Source organism: Octopus bimaculoides, chromosome 19, assembly GCF_046866305.1.
Source record: "Octopus bimaculoides isolate indiv1 chromosome 19, ASM4686630v1, whole genome shotgun sequence".
Lineage (NCBI taxonomy): Eukaryota > Metazoa > Mollusca > Cephalopoda > Octopoda > Octopodidae > Octopus > Octopus bimaculoides.
Window position 1 is genome coordinate 1,985,546 of NC_142946.1, and position 23,207 is coordinate 2,008,752.

The 23,207-nt window shown below is 39.0% G+C and overlaps 1 protein-coding gene across 50 annotated transcripts in view; it reads left to right on the forward strand.

The window, feature by feature from the left end:
- The window catches only part of LOC106880379 (polypyrimidine tract-binding protein 1), a 68,877-nt gene that overhangs the window by 26,720 nt on the left and 18,950 nt on the right, over nt 1–23,207 (forward strand). For 32 of the 50 annotated variants that reach the window (XM_089366449.1, XM_089366457.1, XM_089366461.1 and 29 more), the window contains exon 2: nt 16,497–16,521. Coding sequence is in view for 38 of the 50 variants with exons in the window: in XM_014930276.3 (XP_014785762.1) it covers nt 16,497–16,521 (25 nt within the window). In the remaining 12 variants the exon portion in view is untranslated. Of the gene's footprint in view, nt 1–16,496; nt 16,522–20,754; nt 21,595–23,207 lie in introns of those variants that run through there. The other 18 variants (XM_014930268.3, XM_014930269.3, XM_014930273.3 and 15 more) reach the window with 2 other exon arrangements.

The following is a 23,207-nucleotide window of genomic DNA, read 5'->3' on the forward strand; positions in this document are numbered from 1 at the left end:
CTGAACCGAAAGCCGTGTGGTTGGGAAGCAAACTTGTTAGCTCTCAGCCATAGCTACACCATGTAGAAGTTTGCTCATTTTTTGAGGGTTAGCTTTATTCTTAACCCTTCAGCATTTAGATGATTCAGTCAAATGTAACACTTTTTTGTTCACATTGTTTCCAATTAATCTCTTAGCTTTGAGATTTTGATGGGGTTGTTTTCAGAATGACATTGTAAGGTAGGGGTGAGAGGATAGCTCCGACTGCTTTGAGCATAAACCAGGTGGAATATCTGGGCCAGTTTAAATGCTAAAGAGTTAAACATTGTCCTTCCTTCAGAATCTGAAGAACTTGGTGCCGTTACCAATTTATTTCCTCCATAACACTGACGTTTTGTGCTTATCCGAAAAATCTTTTGGTTATCCATAAATTAATACTTTATTTCATTTAACTATTTTTAACTTTCTCATTAGTATCTGTGCAAATATTTTCTAAGGGTCGTTAGATTAACCCCTGGTCTTAATTAGCTTAGAAATAATAGAACACCAGTTAGTTAACCACATCTTAGGCACTAGATTTCCATAATTATCAGTTGTAACAGCTACCAAGGCCCAATCATGCATATGTGTGTGTGTATATATATACTAGCCATGATATTGAATAAACCATGACTTGCTAGATTTTCTTGTTTCTTTTTCTGCTCCAGTAAAAACAGCTGTCACATTGTTATTGGATGTCAACATCATGAAAAAAGATTGATGATATCCAATATTTCTATCAACATATTGTCTAAAGGTTATAAAAGTCTCCTCTTCACACTCCTCAATTGCTAACGGCAGCAGTGGTGGTCTAAATGAGGTTTGATATATCCATGAGACAGATTCCATGGTTTGCAGTGCTTTGTTTTAAAATGGTCCTTTGCAGCTATCAGTATTTTGTCGTTGCTTTGGGGAGGGAATGGTATGCCTGAAATCCTTTTTAACTATTATGGTATGTAGAGTCCCCAGGTGTGCTGTAGATTTTTTAGGTAACTTAGAAAATGCCAGGATATTGATGAAATTTCAGTGTTTTTAATGCATTGACCGATGCATATATATTCTTTTCGGATCAGGTGCAATGCACACACTCTGTAGGTAGAGCTGTTGTGTAAATAGAAATTGGTGCCTGAGTGTGTTTTAATGTTTACTGTTCCATGCTCAGATGGAATCCATTGAGGTATGTTTTCTTGAGGATTGCCCTCATGTTGCCAAGTAATGTAGTATTCCCTCCTGGTTGGGCATTGTCTTTGCAGAAGATACAAAAACACCGCTGCTTGTATGACAGTGATTCTCCTTTACAACAACCATTGTGTGTTATGGTCAGGAGACACAAACATAGACAAGCACACACATTTGATAAGCTTCTTCAAATTTCTATCTGCCAAATGCACTCAGGGTTGTGGTCAGTCAAGGACTATGGCAGAAAACACCAGGCCAAGGTTCTACTCAATGGGACTGATCCTGAGACCATGTGGTTGAGAAACCAGCTCCTCCGCACATCCATGCCTAGACCTGTCGAAATTAGGTTTCGTTAGACAAGCATAGCTTTACGTGTGTGTGTGTGTGTGTGGAAACATTTAAAATAAGTGGTGTGGGGCATAACACAATGCTTTATTTAATGGGTCATGAATTGAGGAAGTTAGAAAGTCACTGGTTTAGATATTTAAATCTTTATGTGCAAATGGAAGTGGGTTTCTCGTCCGTTCACCCCCTCCGTTTCCAGCCACTTAATTCTAAAACTGAAACCTTGAATCAAACTATAGTAACAAGCCTTAGGCTTTATTTCGCTTGAAGAAAAGGAGAGATAAAAGTGTGCCACAGTGGGTAATGCTTAGACCTCAGTCCAGTGAGTCTGTTTTTTTTTATTTATTTATTGACTTCCCATAGTTTGTTGACCTCTGTTGCGTTTGGCCTAATTCTACTTAGTTTCATGTAATTACTCCATTTACCACCCTAGTCATTATCGATGGACCCTCCTCTTTGTATATATCCTAATTACATGTTTGTGATGACGTTAGATTGCATTTTGTCAGTTAAAGACAAGAAGCGTCTTTAAATGAGCGTGTGTTGACTTTTTTTTAAATATTTCTGTGAATGGTTTGGTGGTAGTGATGGGTTTTTGAGGAATTTGAAGATTTATATTGTTTTGAATTAACCATGCAATTACCAATTTAGAGATTTCTATGATGTGATTGTTTAGTTATAGCATGACATTGTAGGGTTGAGGTGAGAGGCTGGATCTGGCCATTTAGAATGCTTAAAGGGCTAAAGTTGTATAAAGTAACAAAAAGTATGATAGACCAGTTCATGTCTGTATGGAAAACGTGCTTTTGATCCTATTCCTCTTGAAATACACTGGCTTTGCTTCAGTTAAAATTTCGAGAGAATGAAGAATTTAATAATCTCATTGTTTAACGTCCGCTTTCCATGCTGGCATGGGTTGGGCAGTTTAACTGAGGACTGGCAAGCCAGGAGGCTGCACCAGGATCCAAAGTGATCTGGAAAGGTTTCTACAGTTGGATGCCCTTCCTCATGCCAACCACTCCAAGAGTATAGTGGGTACTTTTTACATGTCACTAGCATCTGCCACACTCAAATGGTGCTTTTTACATATCATTTAGAACACATTATTAGCATGGAATATTGATGGAAGGTTTATTTTTTGGATTTCTTTCAAAGCTGGAAGTTTGCTTACTAGATCCAGGATTGATTGGTTTCAGGTGGGTTAGTATCAGAAGGGATAAATGATGTTGTGGTTAGCCCAAAATACCTCTGTATTTGGCTTTTGACATAGAGAAAACCTTTGACAGGGTCCCCTATTCCCTTATCTGGTGGGCTATGCGTAAGTTAGGAATAGACGAGTTGTTGGTGAGTTGTGCAAGGAATTTTGTGTGCACGTAGTTCACCAAGGATCAGTTCACAGCTCCCTTTTGCTTACTATGGTCATCCGGGCCATCACAGCAGTTTAAGACAGGCTGTCCTTGGTAGTTCCTCTAAGCTGATGACTTAGTTTGTAGAAGCGAGGTCTGGAATTAAAGGGCCTTCAGAGTTAACTTAGCAAAGATCAAAGTCCTAGTAAGTGGGTAAACAGACAAACCACTTGTCCCTTGAGGGAGAAAGCCCTGCTTGATATATATGGAATGGTGCTGGTAGAAACTCCATACACTTCCCAGTGCAAACTGTGGACAGAGGAGATGCAGTGGTATCACAGAAAGATTTAGAGGAAGTAGTCTTTGTATGTGGCAGATGTGCAGATACAGTAAGCGTGAGGAAGGGCATCCAGCTGTTGAAATGCACCTGAGTAATTCTCCAGCTGGCCAGCCCATATCAGCATGAGAACAGATGTTAACAAAAGAAAAGGAAAATGGGATTTAACATCCGTTTTTCATGCTGGCATGGGTTGGACAGTTTGACAGCAGCTGGTGAGGCTCAGGGGCTGCACCAAGGCCCCATTGATCTTTACAGCTGGATGTCCTTCCTTATTCCAACTAGACACATATTCTGGTTGGATTTATACCCACACACAATGTTTCAGATTCTCTTCACCAAATCCAATCACAAGGCCTTGGTCAACCCTGGGCTATGATAGACAACACTTACCCAAGGTGCTGTGCAGTGTGCGAAAAGAACTTCTTGACCCTATGGCCTTTGGGCATTTTTGGAAGTTTTGCTTTTCAGGTTTCTTTGTTAAACATGTAAAGCTATCGAGACATTACTGCAGAAGTGATGTGAACTGTACCAACATTTTCAAATGTTTGAACGTGTCTCATTGTCTTTCCATGAATCGTTTATAAATCAAGCAATTTGATTGATGAACAAACTAAATAATAATCATTTACTGTAGCAAACTAATGACATTAAACCTCTACCTGATTTATTTATTTGATGATGGCTAATTTCACATCACCACGTTTGTAAATGCAGGGATTTATTAATACTTAAAGAATCGTGTTTTGCCTCCCTCTCTCTCCTCCCCTGGTTGAATGGGGATTTGGGACAATACCATATCACGCTCTCCTGCCTATTCTTTCGTCTCTTGTCCTGAGGTAAGGCGCTTTACACGTTGGTAGGGTCTTATAATAAAGTTGATTCTTGCAGGCTTCCGCTTCAAACTGTTTTGTTCTGTCACTGATTTTGCTGTAGTTTCATAAATTGTGTGTGTGTGTGTGTGTGTTGTCACATTTTGTTAGGAGCATATAATAGTGCTGGTATGAAATGAGTACAGTTTGCGTGTGTCTGTGTGTATATATTTAAATGATTGTGTTTAGGGTTGGGTGGTCAGCACAGGTGTTCTATTGTATGTAGGCACACCTTAAAGGTGGATAATTAGTTGATTTTGTGGTTCTTACAGGTGTACAGCTTTTTATGACGAAGTTTTGAAGGTGCTTTGATGCTTAGCTTCAGTGGGAGACATTGGACTCCTTAGTTCATACAGTAATAATCACTTGTGCATGCTAGCCACTACATCATCAAGTAGCTATTGCATTAATTTATCATCTCAAAACTGGTGGAACCTTCTGGTCCGTGTCCAATATATCTCGGTAAAAACAAAAAGTAATTCTGCTCCTTTTCGTATTCAAAATGCTTGTTATAATTCCAGCCCAGATTAGCATGGCAATTTACAGCAAATTGTTGGTTTGCAGAGAGTTAGCGGCAAGCATAAAAATATATCTAAACTATAGTAATTATTTGTTGCTGGAAAGTGTTGGTGATAATTACAGGGAATTAAAACTGCTTTGATGTGTTGTATAATGGTTAGCATGTAAGTGGAACTTTTATCGGTTCCATTCCTCTTGATTTAAAAATCTTGAATATTAAGTCTGTAATGGGCAATTGTTAGGTGGAATCATTTTATTGAGGAATTTGTGTGTGTCCTTGTTTTGTAATCTGCAATTAATTCTAGTAAAAGTTGAGAATAAACTCTTTCATGAAGACACACATTTGTAGCTGCAGCAGTTATTGTTGCGGAATCCTTTATTAATATATTCACTTGGATGTGAATATATCTAATTCAATAAAAAGGGGGAATAGGTGGTTGTGGTAGAAGTTGCCTTGGCAACTATGTGAACTTGGGTTCTGTTTGTCTGCTTAAGCCTCATCAATAGAATTGGTTGATGGAAATTATATGGAAGCCCAACTTCTTGACATAAGACTGCCTGAGCTTAAAAGTCTATTTTAATAGTGGTGCAAACTGCTAGGCATGACAGCTAAATGTTCCTCCTGGCCATCTTTTACAAATAGTGGTGGGAGGAGGTACACAGAGTATAGGGCTGGTGTGGGGTTACATAACTAGACCACGGGACAGTGTCACACCATCTTGGACCCAAATAGACTTCCTCTTTGGTACTTAATGTTTAGCCCTCAGATTTGGCTGCAATTTTTAGATTAAAATTACTCTTTTGTGATGTCCATGTTTGGCAAGATCTAACAGGCAATTACTGGTGTGGCATAGTGGTTTAGAAGTTGTCTTTGCAACCCTGAGGTTTTGGGTTCAAGTCCACAGTGTGCTATGTTGGACAAGTGCCTTTAGCATGGCCCAGGGTCAACCCAGGTCTTGTGAATGACAGTGGGTGGGTGGAAAATGTAAAAAAAAACATTGGGTGGACAGTGTTGACAGCACTGCTTGAGAATTACAATAAGGGCACATATGTCTGGAGTACTCAACCACATGTCTTTAGCTCTTAGATAAATGAGGGGGTTTTCCATTGGTCTCTTAAATTCTGATTGCTTGGATGGAGTTTAAGTCACTTCCACCTAACCCCTGAACATGCCTTGGTATCTTTGCTCTTCTCTCATAACAATCATGCAGCAGCCGAGGACTAGGAACACTAAACAAGTGCACTTATGGTTGTATGAGTAACCTTGTAGTTTCGAGTTCAACCTCACTGCATGGCACCTTGAGTATAGTCCTGGACTGATCAATGCCTTGAGGGAAGTTTCATAAACAGAAACTGTATGGGAGGCTATTGTATGTGCACGTCTTTCTCTCTCTCTCTCTACCACTAGACAACCTCTGTTGGTGTGTTTACATCCCTATAACTTAGTGGTTCGGCAAAAGATATTGATAGAATAAATTCTTTGGTCAGTTTGTTTGACTAAACCATTCAAGGTGGTGTCCCAGTATGGCTACAGTCCAATGACTGTAACAAGTAAAATACTATGGGGCCACTAAACCTGCTCACATGGTAAAACCTGGATTGCCCTGTAAGATGCATTTCAAGCCATGTTTTTCTCAGTACACCAATTGTGATGGGTTAACTTCATCAGCTGTTCTCTGCCAGAACACACCAACACCATAATTTTGTAATTTAAAAGTCTGTTATATACTACTACCGTGTGTGTGTATTGATTTTTACTGATTTATGCAACTGCATCGACAGTGCATATTAGCAGCTGCTGCAAATTTGTTGGCATGTTTTAAATTTTGAGAGAAACAATGAAAATGATGTGCATAATGACTTAGTTGCCAGATGAGATTAAAATTGTTCCCCATTATAGAATCTATCGAACCTTTTTTGGCATTTTATCTGATGCAGAGCAGTCAAATATTTTTATGAATAGTATCAAGTGTCTATTGGCTTCAGTGATTGTGGTCAATATGTTGTATGGGAGTGCAGCTACAGCTGTGCTTAAGAAGTTGGTCTTGCAACCCTGTTACTTCCGGTTCCAGCCACTCTCCAGTATTTCACTTTAGCCTCTCATCATGAGGCATGAAGCCACTTACCTCTCAGTTCTGTTTTCTCCCCCCCCCCCCCCCCCAAAGTTGAGAGGGTTGTCTTGCAAGTTAGTGGCACTGACCAGTGCCATGTAAAAGGCACGCAATACCCATTAAACTGGTTGGTCTTGAATGATAAAAGAAAATAAAAAGCTATGCAGTGTTTGTTTCCTCTGAGTTTTATATTACACAGTTCCTTGTCATTTGACACTTGTTCAGAGAAATAAGTGGTCAAGTTTGCTGCTGAAATAACATAACCTAGAATTTTTGAATAGTCAGAAGAACCTTCACACTTGGAGAATGCCATCCGTTTGAGAGAGATCATCCTGTTGCAATAGGTTAACCATTGTGTTGGTCCTGTTTGTTGCTATTCCAAACACAGCTGGAGATTGGTACCACATTTAACTGGCCACTACTGCTATTTGGAGAGCATGTATTGATGCATCCTATCAGAAATGCTTGGAAAGCCAGAAGAAAAAGGGAAAAGAATCGTTGCAACAGAGGAGGTTCTTCTGGTATGGGGGGTGGGGTTTGACAGTGGGGTAAAGAAGTGTCACGCAATCCAAAAGGAAGGAACCTGCAAAAGAGGAAGACTGAGGAAGACTCAGGAAAAAAAATGTTGAAAGTTAACTTCATGGAGGTGGGTGGCTGTGTTGACCTGCATTGTTGGGTGGACTTTTGAGGTTTGCTTTTGCTAGTAACATTGTAGATTAGGGTGTGTCCTGCTCACAAGAGTCTATTTCTAGATAAATTTTGTCAGTAATTCCAGATGGTTTTATTTACAGTTGGTTCCATACTTTTAAATACATTCCAGTTCCACTAATGAAGCTTCTTTGTAAGTTTTAGTCCCAACTTTGGCCATTTTTAAGCGTGTAGAGGACATGCTAAATGGGGCAGTAACCATTCACAGCTTATTGAGTTACAAGACTAACCTGTTTCCTTGTATGATTTGTCAGTAATTACACTTAATCAGTCAGTCATTATAACCTCATATGTCAGTAATTTGGGGGGGTATTTTGCACACATACGCGTATCTATGTAAATTGGTAAATGTAAAGACACTTATATCATTGAGTAGGACAGTGTTTGCATTCTCAAAATGGTTGATATTAAATTGGTTGCTTTTGCCCTGAACTGACCAATTCTTTGTTAGTAGAATTGGTTAACAGAGACTGCATGAACGTCTATCAAGTGTGTGTGTGCAGTTGTCCATTCTGCTTCTTCACATCATGAAAATCATCTGAATCAAAATCCAAGATCATATTTACAAACCAAGTGATCGTTGTCTTACCACTCTGCACTTGACAATAAAAAAGATTCCTTCTGGCAACAAGGCAGAGAGTATCCAGCCATAAAATGGAATCTCAAGTAAATTCTCTGTCCAGTTGATGTCCATTTTATAATAGCATGAGAGAAACGGGCCTAAAGTTAACAAAGGTGCACATGTACTTTTAGTGTTGTTGCTAAGTAACAGTGTTGTGTTAATTGTTTTCCCATCATTTCACATTCATTTCCTAAGCTTCCATGACTTTCAGAAATGGTGATGAAAATGAAGCAGGTTTTCTACAGCTGGATGTCCTTCCCATTCCTAACACTCGTTTCATGGGTAGACATTTGCAGGAGGTAGACAATCAACCTCTCTTTTATGATGTTGTTACGCTCATTTACACCCCATTATATGACCCCTAGATGAGTGCATAAACGACGAGCTTCTTTCAGTTTCCATCTACCATACCAACTCATAAGGCTTTTGTTGACCCAAGACTACCATGGAATTGAACCCAAAACTGTATCTGCATGATCAGGAAGCAAACTTCTAAATAAGAACAGAAGAAAAAAAATGTTTGAGTTATTTTTATAGCTGGATGCTCTTCCAGCTGCCAAGCACTTTGTGAAGCAAGTGCCAAGTGTTCTTTTAACTGTGCCACTGTCTCTTAAGTATAAACACAGAGACAAGAAGTATTAAACTTCAAGTTTGGTAATAACTGTTTAATAGTTGTGTAATAGTTACCTGGAACAAGATTTTATTCTATTAAGAATTAATACCCTTGTGTTCATATGTGCATGCCTGTGTAAATGCAATGGTTGGCTGCTCAAGCATTGCCAAGCTTCTGGTTTCTGATTCATACCTGTTCCAGGTGATTACCCACAGTTGTGTAGCAACTGAATTATTGACAAAATATGTTGTCCTATAATCCTCTCTCGTCACCAATCTCGAGTCTGGCGTGTCACTTAATCACTAGTCCAGTTATTCTCCTTTAACGAGCTGCAGTATCATTAGTCAATAGCTTGCTGATGAAAAATCCTTAATCAGCTTGGCTATTGATAAATCTGGCTGGCTGAAGAGAGAGAGGCGGACAGATTTAGTATTTGTGGGGGTCACTGGTAGCATTTTTAAAAACTGCAGCTGTTGCTTTACTCTCTTTTAATTATCTTCACAGATATAGAGAGAATGGGTTTTTTGTTTTTTTTTTCTCTCTCTCCATATTACAGAATGAAGAAACAAGTCTTTCTTCTGTCTTCTATTTAGATTTCATAAATTGTAAAAATATAACCTGGTCATTCTACCTTCAGAATGAATTTGTTAATTTGAGAGAGAGAGCATCAGCTGTGCCATGTGACTAGTACACCACCCAATCTACTAACCTACCTACAGTGGGTGCTGTAGGCAAGTCTTTCATTCCCCATTAGTCAACTAGGTTGTGGTGTAACTTGGTAAATGACTGCCCTTCTACAATGATAGCTTTTTAGAGTTGCAACACTTTGCTTGTCTATCATTTATCTAAACATTGAATACTGTGTGTGTGTATACACTACTGCTGCTGCTACTACAGCAGACTTTTCACTACTACCACCAGGTGGCGTGATTTCTGTGGAATCATTTTCATATTCTAATGTGGCAGTAGCTGATTCCTTTTTGCTTAATTTCCTTCATCTTAATCAGTGCCATCTGTGCATGAGACACAGAACATCTGTTAATGTACAACGTAAATAGTACAGATATATAATTTCTGTATATATATTTTTTATATATATATATATATATAGATACCTCAGGTTTATATTATAAAGTTTAAGAAGAAAAAGAGCAGGATATATTTTCAACTTATTTGCATTCAGTTTTCTATGTTGGGGTGGGTGAGGGTCTTTTCTATTTGCATAAGAATTGCTAAATCTTTCTTTCTCCAAAAGCACACAGTGAGAAATATACAAATTTTTTTTTCAAGTTGAATAATAGATTGAGGCAAGCAGCAGCAGAAGAATTGCCCTGAGGAGCTACTTTGCATGGCGGTGGCGGCGACTGAGATGCTGCGACTGAGATGGCGGCGACTGGTGGCGGTGGCGGCGACTGAGATGCTGAATAATTGTAGAACTGTCAGCGACCTTTCGCTGTGTGTTTGTTCTTCTTCTTGACTTTTCAGTGAAGGCATCAGTTGAAACGACTTTCCAGGCCGAGGGCAAAAGCAACTGGCAACATAAGATTTCCCATCGTTTCCTGCAAATCACTGCAAAATTCCTTATATGGTACGATCCCAAGATAGCTGTCTGCAAATGAAACGCATATCTGTTACGGAAATGTATTACAATTCATTGATTTTGTCTTTTATTCAACATGTTTATCCCCCCCCCCTTTATCTCTCTCTCTCTCTCTCACTTCATCAAAGACACTGGTTTTATCAAATGACATTTCAAGACAGTAATATCTGCTAGCTAACTGTGTGTCCTTAGAGACCAACATGGTTTAAATATATAGCTAATGAGATCATTTCCTTCTTGCTGGTCGTTGAAGAAATTTTGTTTGAGAACTTATTTTTAGTCTCTCACCGATTGTTACTTAATTTCCCTTGACAGTGAAAGAGAACGAGTGTGGGATATAATTACTGTAATTGTTTAGTTCCAGTTGCTGGCGGATGGGTGGACAGAGAGAGAGGGAAGATTCAAATAGAAGTAGGTGAGCGCAATTTGCCGGAAATGACATGGAAGTCTCTATCTCTATAGTGGTAGAGGAACTGGGACTTGTGGCTGTCATATACAATGGTGATGGTTGGTGGCGGGGGGTAATATGTTTAAACATCTCTCTGATTTACCTGTAAGTTAAAAATATATAACATTTATTATTAGACCATGGAGTGGCAGAAACATTCTGAATAGAAATGACTACCTTGGTCGTATTCAGCCCCGCACTGTGTGTGTTGCCGGGATCTGTCAATAGAATAATTATCAAATACAGTAATTGATTCACTTAATTATTACTCCCCTTTTCCAAAACTGTGTAAGCCCTTCCAAATTTGCCTTGCTTTGCCATAGTACCCCTCATTGACTTCCTGATTGTGTTGTGGCATAAAGCTTCTTTTCAACTGGGTGAAAACTGTCATCCCTCAAGTTTGACTGCACCCTATTTCTCCCAGAAAGAGAGAAAGAAAAGAAATCTCGGTCCAGGACTGTTGCTATAACCTTGAAAGGGAGATATATACTAAGTTAACCGTAGCAGGATTTGAACTGGGAGTGTACAGAGCCAAAATGATGATGAGAGAGCAATCTGTGCCAAGATTCGACCAAATTTAGAGATTATTGGAAGTGGCAGAATAGTTTAGTGGAAAGTTCTCCATAAACTAAGAAAATCTGTTTGTCTGAGAAAACTGTTTCTTTTTATGTATTTTCAAAGATCACCGTTGTTAACACTGGCATCAGTGATTGGACCAGTTGTGACATATACAGCCTGGTTTTATGACCAATTTCTTTTGGTTCCTCTGTTACCAACACAATGAAGTCAAGGTGAGAGTTTTGGTCAGTTCAGCCAGTTGTGTTGCTTTGAATGTGGGTACAACATGGCCAGCTGGTCAAGAAGTATCTCTTCACTTATCATAAGGACCCTACTTTATGACGTATGTTTGACTTTATTCTTGGGTTGACTTCTAAAGAGGGCAAAATAATTTTTTTTTTCCCTGAAATTTGAAATTCTTCCTACTCAGGGGTTTTGCTGACTCTACACACTTTAATTAATTGGGCAAGGAGTTTATTTGATCAAACCTTTTCTATTGAAATCAATAAATCCTTTTATTTTACTTGTTTGATAGCATAAAAGATACAAGGACATATCAGATGCACCCTAATTTCAGCAGCGGGGTGTTGGGCTCTTTGTGAGTTTTTAAGGCTTTTTTCTTCAGTATCTTACAGTTTTGTGTTGAGGGTTTCATACCTAGTTGTGTTGCTGCCACCAAGGCCTACGGCTGCCTCTCATCTTCATTGATGATTAAACATCAGTCTTCTAAAATCTCATTCCTGTACCAGCTCCAAGCAACCAGTGTTAATTACAATCAGTCTGACCATAAACCCCCCATGAATAACGTCATAACTCATTGTCTCTTCCTTTCGAATTGATCCAGTTAGGCATATTCCTCATGATGGTGGGGGGGGGGGATCCTTATCTTTATTAAAACAATTTGTAAATTTCAAAGCCACTTGTGTGTTTACAAAGTGTTTTTCTTTATTTAACCATCTTCTTGTTAAATAGTAAAGTTTTAAGTTTTGGTTAAAGACACTTCACAACTATACTTTGTGGGTACAGTTATCTATGGACCTGTTCACAATTTCAGGGATCATAATGAGTTCTGTAAGGCTGCTATTTAACTCCTCCTTGTGTAGGGGTCAGCAGATGTATTAAAAAAGCCTTAAACATCCTTTCTAAACCACAGGTCAACTGTCTTTCATCCTTCGAGTTGAAGTAATCTACAGTGGGGTTGCCCCTCATTGCTGTCTTTGTGTCGGTTCCTGTTACTTGTGTTCAATACAGGATGCTACAAGAAAGATTCTCTCCTTTATTACTTCAAATTTCTTACTGTATCTTCCAATGAAATATAATAAAGAAAAACAAGCCTGGCTTAGAATTTATTTGACCAGTGCTTCTATCATTGGTTCTACCTCAATCTAGAAGCTTGTGCTGATAATTTAGTTTAAAAATAACACTTAAAGTTTATTGCGTTCTGTGAACAATGAGCTTTTTTGTTTTAAACCCACAAACTGTCTACTAGCAACCCACTTGGTTATCTGCTTGAAAAAGTTCTTGTAAAGTTCTTTTTTTTTTCTTTTTTTTTTGGCCAATAACTAGCTGATTGGTTGACACACAATATTGATGCTTAAAACCGGAAAGCCTACACCAGTTGTGTAATTAGGTCAAGTGCATTTACATTCATCTGTATGGACTCACTGTCCTGGATTGTTTTTCATTCGTATGGAGATATTTAATACTTAAGTGGAATACTGGTACCATAATATTTGCAAGGCTTTTAGTCAGCTTGAGGCTGTAGTAGAGAACACTTGCCTGAGGTATCAATCATACAATGGAATTGAACCCTGGACCATTTGGTTGGAAAGCAAATTTCTTACCAACAGGCATTGGTGTTAATTTCATCACTTGTTTTCTGTGGTATGAAAGCCTTTTTGTTGGGTTTCAGGCGTCAGTAAATAACTTTCATTATTACATTCCTTTGTTGAGGAGGCACTCTATGTATGCTACATTCCCTCAGTCAGCTGCTGGTTCTGCCTAAGAGAAAGTTCCATTATTAAATACATTTAGCTTCCCCCCCCCCCTCTAAGGGCTATCAGCTGAGTGCCACCAAATTCTTGAATATTTTCGAAATTTATTGAAACACATGGCTGTTTCAATTATTTCATTGGAGATATGTCAACCCACCAAAAGGCTTTAATGAAGCCAATTGTAACCGAAGTCTTAGATTATTTCTTTTAGTATATCTTCTCTTGAAGAATGTCATGAACCTTCTCACTAACAGAATCTGGGTGAAAGGCATTTATTGTGCTGTCAACCTTCTCAATAACAGTCTGGGCGAGAAACTTGCACCCTTCAAATCATTCCTCCCCTTCTCTCTCTCTTTCTCTCTCTCTCTCTCTCTCGCGTACTTCCAATTCCACAAATTATTTTAATAGCCTTTGGTTGGATATAAAATTACTGCACTTTCGAGATAAACACAATAATTAAGAGTTAGATTTTCACTGTACAAGCCCTCCTTAGCAGGGTTGGTTGGTTGGTTGGCTTGGGTAACAGTGCTTGCTGTAACCGCGCGCGCGTGTGTGTGTGTGTGAGTTGAGACTTGACAGATGTTGCAGCAGTAATTTTGGTGAGGGGGGGAGCAAGAAACTGGATATTGAATCAACTCGTTGCCTGAGCTTAAAGGTTAATTCCGATTGGTTGTATGGTTTTCAAGTTGGCCAATCAGCTCTTTGCAAACATAGTTGACTGTTTTTAAAGTATATAATTTCGCATCTAATCTCTCTACATTTCCCAACTCTCTCTCTCTTTCTCTCTCTCTCTCTCTCTCCATTGTCATAGCACATTTTCTGTGCTACCGTTCGTTTGTTCCTACCTGTCCATTCTAATAACATGTTCTTAGAACAGTTTCTTCTTGTACAAATGTTGGTTAGTTAAGGAATGGTTTTGAATTTTATTTTGTAGTGTTTTCTTGGTATTCTGACAAGAAAAAAAAACACTATTCCTTGATTCCTGTCTCTCTCACAACTTCAGGACCCACACCTCACTTTAAGGTTTGTATGGGACGGCGGGGAGCATTGCTGCAGGCAATGTGACATCACAAGACAGTTTTTTTTTAATGACATGAGTAACATTTGAGAACCTAAAAAGCTGCTGCTGTGTACTTTAATAAGCTGGAAGGTAGTCGATGGTTTCAAGTGACAAGAACTACTCGTCTGTAGATTGGTGTGTGTGTGTGTGATGAACAGTTCTGGTATAGAAGCTCTTTCTCTGCAGTCTCTCCCATGCCATGTAGACATAAAACTATGGATTTGGTAACATCTATTATGTTCACCACTACTACCATTCCTCTCTGTTGCTACATCTCTGCCATTTACCACGCCTGTACTTGTCGTCACTGTACTCCGTATTGGGATTTGTATGGCAAATAGTAATGTGGTATGCCTCGTTGTACGCCTGTCCCACAATCGAACATCTGTTGTAGAACATCTGCCATTAATAGCAATCCGAAATTACTGGACCATCCCGGAGCTGAGTTACACACAAAGCTCCCATTTGACACACTCTACATTCTGCTCTGTTCAATTAATCTCAATATCTCTCTCTCTTTCTCTCTCTCTCTCTCTCTCTCTGCCGTGTGTTTGTAAACACACGTCTACCCTCTGGTTACTCAAGTTTCTCCTAACACCCAGTTATGTGTTGTGGAGCCGTATTCATTTTTGTTGTTTTTTATTAAAAAAGGACACAAAATTGTGACAAGTTTCTGAAAATAAATGTAAACTTGTTTTAACATGTTGCATTGCTTACTGGACATTCGTGTGTGTGTGTAGATAAGCACTGCTTGAGCAGTGACAGTTTCACAGCGCTTACATAATATTAAAAAAAGCTCTTTTACCTTCTCTCAATTAATGTCTGCGCTTAGTGACTTATGTGTTCGTGTGTGTGTGTGTGTGCACAACCCCCTTGCGTACCTGTATTGTCGTTTCTGTGTGTGTCGTAGTAATAAGCGTTGAAATTTTCCTGTGTACTCAATTGATTTTATTTTTATACATTAATACATAGCTCTGTGTGTGGGAGAGGGAGACAACACAATCGATCGTTGACAGGTGCTGCACCCCCAACCATACTGTCTGTCTGTGCGTATGTATTTTATACAGACACACACACACACACATCTCCTACCTGAGTGCCTCACCTTGAAAGTAAAGAACGATTTCCTTTTCTGATGACCCTGTCCTTACCTCTCGTTCCTTCCCCTTTACCTGGTCACTCCTGCTGTTTGTTAATGGTCGGAGTGCCATTAGTAGAGAGATTGTTTTAATCTTGTGCAATCAGAAAGGGTGTTTTGCTGTTTTAAATTACAAAAGTGTAATTGTCTCCGGTTTGTATCGTTCATGAGAGGGTTGGGTATATAATTTCTTCCTGAACTACAAACATTATGACTGTGTGTGTGCATATCTGTAATTATTTGTGCGTAATATATTCTTTAGGGCTGTATAATGTGTATGTATATGTATTTATTATGTAGCGTGTCACCTTTTTATTGCTTCGTCACTCTGTACCTGTTAAGTTTTAATGCGACGTAATTGACTCGTTATATTACAGTGTGGATTATATCAGAGCTATTGGGTTTTTACTAAATTTCGTTCATTAAAAGGATTATAAGTCTTGTTTGGGATGTCCCCTTGTCAATTTTGGTGGCGTATACAATTTCCCTTTAATTGAGCCTTACCAGAAAGTATATTTTAGAATCGGTGAGGTGGCATGTATTTGAAGCAGGTGTGATTGACTGGATGTCTGTATGTATGTTTGGTTGGATTTCTTTCTCTATTAAAAAATGTAGGGTAAAATGAGGGAGTGGGGGGAGGGGACACCGGAAAATGTTGCTTTGTCTACATTGTAGGGGAGATAAATGTTACGATACTTCGCGTGCCACAATTTTTTTTTTTTTTTAATCTAAAAAATATTAATTTCGCAGCTGTTTCCTAAATCTTTTGTCTTTTACATTTTTAAGACTTTTGAATTGTATTGACGTTACTTTTAATAATTTTATTGATTATAGATGCTCATTATTTTTTTTTTTTGTCCAGTAAGGGAAATAACTCCTTCTCGGATGTTATCCGACTTGCTTCCCTTGATATTTGTTCCGAGTGCTCTCCCTTGAACTATTCTGAAGGTTTTAACTATAAAGGGGAGGGGGGTTTTCCAATTTTATTTATAATGTATTAATGGGTTGTTGTTTTTCTTTTTTTGCAGGGATTTCCTGTCGTCTGGAACAAAGGTAAAGGCGATTTTTATTATTGTTTCGTGTTTTATTTTACGTTTATTTTATTAAAATATGTTAACTACTTGGTCGTAATAAACTTTCATTAGTGCCTGAACTGTTTGTATGTAGGATTACTGCTGTGGTTACTTTTAGAAGTTTTGTCAGAGGACAGATACAGTCTGTGTGTGTGCTATATATATAAGGTAAATAAAGATGTTCTTTGTTCTTGTGGCTGTTGTATGTTTTTAGATAAAACGTTGGTCAAGTAAGTTAATGGACACATCAGCAGCAGCTTGTCGGGGGCGACCATGTGCTGACTAAATATTGACAACCTCTTTTTATTATAGAGAACAATGGGTCTTCATGTTGTTTACAGCTTTCTCGGTAGACTTTCTCTCTCTCTCTCTCTTCAGATACTGGCGACATTAAAGATAGGGCAATACAAAATGTATTCTCTCTATCTATCTATCTCTATATATAATGTAGCTGTTGGTTGTTAGCATTTGGGGAAGTATGGCCGTTTCCCATCAATAACTGCTTAAAAGCGAATTTGATTGATGTTCAGAAAACATTTTCTGTTTAATTATTTAATAAATAATAAGGCCTGTGTTGTTCCAACTGGTAGTTGCTAGTTAACTGCAGCGTTTCCAAACTTTTCATCAACGAGGCCCACTTTCTAAGGCATTCCAAGGAAACTGACTTGAGTTTTTTTTTTTTTTATGGAAAATCGTCTTGAAATAAATATAGCAGTGTGGCTTTCATTGTGTAGTACGTGCTTATGCATTTTACATTTTAATATCCCAAAGTAAGTGACTCCTAGACTGGAAACTAGTAATGTGTCTTTCAGATTTCGTCATATTTAGCAATGACAGTCTTGGGGAAAAGCAGTTAGGGACCCCGTAGTCGTCGTCACTCTTGTGCCTCATTAGTAGTCGTCATCCTGCTGGGTGACACCCTTGGCATAAATCTGTTGCTATTAGTGTTAGGAGGAGGTAGTGATTGGGTCACTCCCATCAAGTTGTGTGTGTGTGACATATTCAGAATTAATTGTTGGTTGAGGGAGGAGGGAAGTTACATAAGGGTCCGGCTGTCCCTTCATGAGTAGGACGTATTACATTTTAACGTAGTGATGCAGCTCTAAACCCACGGTAAAGTAACGAACGTGAGCTTTTGTTGTAAGGTCTAATCTTTGTAAATATGTGTGTTAGGATGAGGGCTGATTTTTAGATAAAATCCAAGTTTGTAGTGAAACCACCTCCATCCTCGTTCACTGCCACTCCACTTTGGTGTCCAAGTGGAAACAGACCTAACCAACAGGTCTCCATTGTTCCTTCAAGTACCAATATCCTGTTGTGTCTTTCTGAATCCTTATCAGCTTCACCAAAACTTTATTAAGGAGTGCTTCATCCTTTGTTTTTAACATTCCAAAACATTTTCTTTTCTCTATTTTATTGTCGGTGTAAGTTAAGGACCAACCCACACTTTTTTATGGGGGGGGGGGGTTATACTATACAATATTTGTATCGTTATTCTGAAATAATCTGGGAACCTATTTCACAAGGTTTTAAAGAGAAATGTTTCTGAGACTATAAGAATAGGATGTAAGGCCTGAAATTGGTGATTGGTGTTTGCTTGTACTTTATTTTATCGACCCTGAAAGGATGAAAGCTAAAATAGGCCTGCGTGAGATTTGAACTCTGAATGAAAATAGCCAAAAGAAAATCTACTACAATGGCATTTTTCCCCGACATTCTCTGTCTCTCTCTCTCTCTCTCTAACATGGAGGTGTGATAATATATTCGTGATTGCTCTGTTAAAAGTTGTATTATTTCTGTTCTGTGTAAAAAATGTCCCAATAGTTTGTATGAGTGATGTTTTAGCAAAAAGTCATTTCCTCTCTCTCTCTCTTTAATATTTTATATCGCTGTTTGCTAGATTCTATGTTAATTGCTTGCCTTCTCTTCTTTATTGCAAATAACATTGCTAAATGTCAACACATTTTTCGAAATTATGTTAAAATGTCTGAGTGGTGCTGCTCTGCCGGCGACGGCAGTGAGGTGGGGGAGGGCCTCAGAAAAGCGAGCTTTATACAGATTAATTTGTCTTAAATGTCATAAGATGACTGGGATATTGTAATTGGCAGCATTTTGTGTGCTACTGGATGGAATATGATGGTTGCTCAGTTTTGAGTTGGTGAGGGCTGGGGGGGGGGCTAACCCCCACCATACTTCCCCAAAGCAGAATGTTGCTCTTTGTGGTCTTTTTAAACTTCCATCCCAACACGGCTTTTTTAATACATGTGTGCGGTACAGGGAGTTGATTAATTCTCGATCTCCTAGTTAAAGGGTTGGAGTACACCCGAGATTGTCACGGGTCTGTTGTGATTATACATCTACCTGGTCGGCAAAGGGAACTTCATGTGCTAGAAATAACTGAAGGCAAACCTTCAGAATTGAATGGTTGATTATATAAGCCTTAGATATATTGTCTAGATGATAGATTCATCGGGGTGATCATAATTGGAACTTCTTCGATTACAGGTTTACTGTACAGGACACTTAGTGTGGTGTTGTCATAGATATTGTTTGATGAGAGATTTTACTGGATCCAAACGGATCTTGGTGTAAATGACCACTTTTTTATGCTTAGCGTGTATCTCGGGGGGTCCCCTCCATATCTCTATGTACCAGATAAAATCTGCTTGGCTTGATGGCCCCTATGCTACCTCTGAGTTTGTTCTACGGTCCATTGAATGAAACTAGAAAACTTAAAACAACAAAAAAGATTGTGTATTAGGAGTTTAAATGGTAGGGCGTGATGAACTCTGCGATTTTGACCATAACATTCCAAGGGAAAGAACGGTAAATCTGTAGTTTAGCGCCGCAGCCAGGGGTACGGAGTTCGCTCGACCGTTATCGTGGTCCCTCTGTGTCCCTTTGCTTGATGTGTGTGTACTGAACCCGCCCTTGCTCTTTTTTTTTTTTTAACGTTAATTGCTTTTATCTTTCCATTGAACTCCTCACTCACCCATCCCCCTTCTCTTGTCCCATCGTACTCTGTCACCGCAACCGTTTTGGGCTTTGTGTGTGTATAAACGTTGCTGGTGAACACACTTCCTCATTGCTCATTAACCTCCTCCCCCTTAATTTCTTATGTTAATTATTTCATTAGCATCTACTTTTGGCAATTAATAATATTTGTTCTGGCATGTCGTCCCCCTCCCCTCATTAGCTTTCATTTTCATTTTGTTCATTTTTTTTTTCAATTACTTTCTTCTTCATTGTCACGTATTATTACTGTTTGTTAGTATTGTTTCATTATCAGGTTTACATCATTAATTTTGTTTTTCTGTGTTTTTTCTTTTTTTTTTCCTCCTTTTAATAATTGTAATTGATTCTCGACGCCGCCGCCACTGTACACTCCCTCCATGTCCCACACCCTCTTACCTTTTCTATCTCTTTTGTTTGTTTGTTTGTTTCTTTCCCATTTCATGTTCTACTTATTTATTCATGCTGATATTAAAGCTGGAATGTGGACACTTCGGTAATGCTTTACCACATGGGACCTTTCGCTCTCCTCCTCCTCCTCCCTCTATTTACCTATGTTTTTACCTTCCCTCTCCACCACCTCCCTCATATTTGCCGCCTTTTCTCTCGAAATGAATGCGCAGAGAAGAGAGAGAGGTGCAGTTTCTTGAATGTTAACTTTTACATATTTCACTGGAAACGATCGCATGTATATATATATATATATATATATATATATATGAGGATATATATCTTCGTATATAATATTTAGAGTATGTACTCTTGTGTGTGTGTGTATGTATAATTTAAAATATGAAGTGTTTCTGGTGCTAAATGAAAGGACTGCTTGTTGGCCTTTGATATTTAGCTATTGTCAGGCATTCGGTATGCTTGACCAATTACTTAGTCTACCTCCTCCTCCACCACACCACCACCAGTTGCTTCTCTCTCACCAACCCAACCTAAACTTTTTTTTTTTTCCACGACGGGTTCTGTCTTGTTTTCAGCTTCAAAACCCATTGTCACTATTTTTCAATAGGAGAGCACTTAAAAATCTATAGTGCGGCGGCGGCGGTGGTGTTGCTCTTAGCAGCCTCTCTGCTTGGAAAGAGGAGGGAAAAAACAACAACAAAAAAAGGAAAAGAAAAACGAGAGAGAGAGAGAGGGGGGGAAAGTTGGGCTTTTACCATGCAAAATATAGCAATTGTATTATTGTGCCGTCACCACCAGCAGAAATGTTACAGCTGCTGCTGTTCAATATCGTAGCCAGTGGTAGTTGATTCCAGCTTTTTCTCTTTCGCTCTCTCTCTTCCCCTAGTTAACACCACCACCACCACCACCGCTGCTGTTCACTAAACTAAAACTAACGAGATTTGCCTGTGTGAGAAAAATAAGGCTTGTGTGGTTTGGTGGTGGTTCATATATTTATTTTTTTTGTTTTATTTTTTTTTTTTTCTTCTTACTGGGACAGATCTGGTGACAAGAGAGATACGCACTCGCATACATACACGCTCCTCTAGTACTCATCCTGTGTCTCTCTCTCTCTCTCTCTGTCACAACACACTCACACATACATATTACAGTCAGCCAGTGTTCTCTCTAGAACCAAGCCTCCAGTTGCTGTCTGTACACAACAGCGCCTCTGGTGGCACTAGTTCGCCCGCCCGTATATCGGGCACCTGTCAATGACTACACCACCAATATTAGTGTTATCACAACTGGAATTTACGATGATTGGAACGCCATCATCATCGCCGCCACCTGCAGCACCACGCCGGATTTATTGACACCCTCCCCCAGACTAAGATATATATATATATATATATATATATATATATATATATAAATTCTTGGAACAAGAAATTGTTGTACACCCCACCCATCTCGCAAAGGTCCTGAGATGTATTTATGCTGGTATCCAACTTACAACCAAGCTCCACTACATGTGCCTCCTGTACAGCCTCTTCCCACCCTTCCAGCCCCTGGTCCACCACCACCACCCAGTGAGATAATATTACCATTGCAGTTTGCCACTGAACAAATTTTCCCTGTCAGTAGGAAGGTGAGTGTTTCTACCAGATATAAATCAGCATTTTATATATATATAAATACGTATATATATATATATACACTTATATTATTGTGTGTCACCTGTTTGGTCCTGTGTATAGATTTGTCATTCGTATACTACTTCCCATAAGTAGCCTTCGATTTTTTCTATCCAAAACGGTTTTCCAACCTGATGTTTACATGCTATTTATAGTTTTAGGTGCTTCGAGATCCACCGTTTTTCAAAAAGAGACTTCTCACCACTATGTGATTTTCTGTGTGTATTATGTATATAGTCAGATGGTATATATAGCCAATGTATGTATATAGAAGTGTAAAATAATTCCCTGCCCACGAGGTTTCTCAATATAAAAAATGCTTTACTGTGTTTGTTTTACAAAGTTTTTTTTTATTTCTTTAATGTGACTTGTTTTTTCTGGTGTCCCCGCTACCATCCTCACCCTCGGCTACTGCCCTTTCATGACCCCCTAATTATGGGAAGGGCATAAATGGCACATAGCCACACTTGGAACTTTCTCTCTGAATATGGGTCCTCCTTGTGTGTGTGTGTGTTTCTAATCTTATATATATATGCTTGCCCCCACCGACTAGAGTGTGTGTGTATAGAAACCTGTTCTGTTAATGCTTGCTCCCTACCTTCCTTTTTCCCTTTCAACCAACCAACTTAGTCTCTGATCTTGCTGTTGTTCCTTTGTGGTGCCTCCCTGAACACCACACAATACAAACCCCAACACAAGCAGCACATGCTGCTTAAAGACTTTCTCCTCTCCCTACTCTCTTCAATCTTTACTTCCCTTTGTGCTTCTTTTGTTTGGCTTTTTTTCCCTCCTTTTCCACATAAACCACCACCACCACCACCACCACCCCTTCCCCTGCTTCTCCTTTCAGATATCTTTTTCTGCTTTAGCTGGCTCTGGGAAGCCTTTTTATTGTTCACCCATATGTGTGCGTGTGTGAGAGTCTATGTTGCTGTCTGTATGTAGCCAGTGCCCGCCAAGTGGTTTTGATTCCCTCAAATTTACTTAAAATGCCCCGGTGGGGGGGGGGTCTCTGTGTGTGCGCGCGCATGTAAATGTGTAATAGTCCTGTCACCTTATTGCAGACAACATAAACTCCTTTATGTATACACCTTGGCACAGACATGGCTATGTGGTTAAGTTTACTCCTCAACCACGTGGTACCAGGTTCCGTTTTGCTCTGCTGCACCTTGGGCAAAATGCCTTCTATGTCATAAGACTTGGGTTGATCACTCGTTAGGAGTGAAGTTTGGCAAAAACTGGAACGAGAGTCCGTTTGTGTATAATTAGTGGTTTAACCTTTTATTTCACAAAAAGAATAAAGGGTAGTCGATGTTTGCTCCAGATATTGATGACAAAATTGTTCAACATGGAATTTTGAGAGAAAGTTATAAATTTTGATCACCATTATAAACAGGAAGTTTATACCATGGAACCAGGGGTGGTATCATGCTTCGTGTTGCAAACTTTTTTCGTGTGTGTGTGTGTGTGTGTGTGCCCAGTAACTTAACAGCTTGATTAGATATGTTGGAATAGTGGAATGAAAACAATCTCTAGAAGTTGTGGTCCACTGGCAGAAACTTGTAAA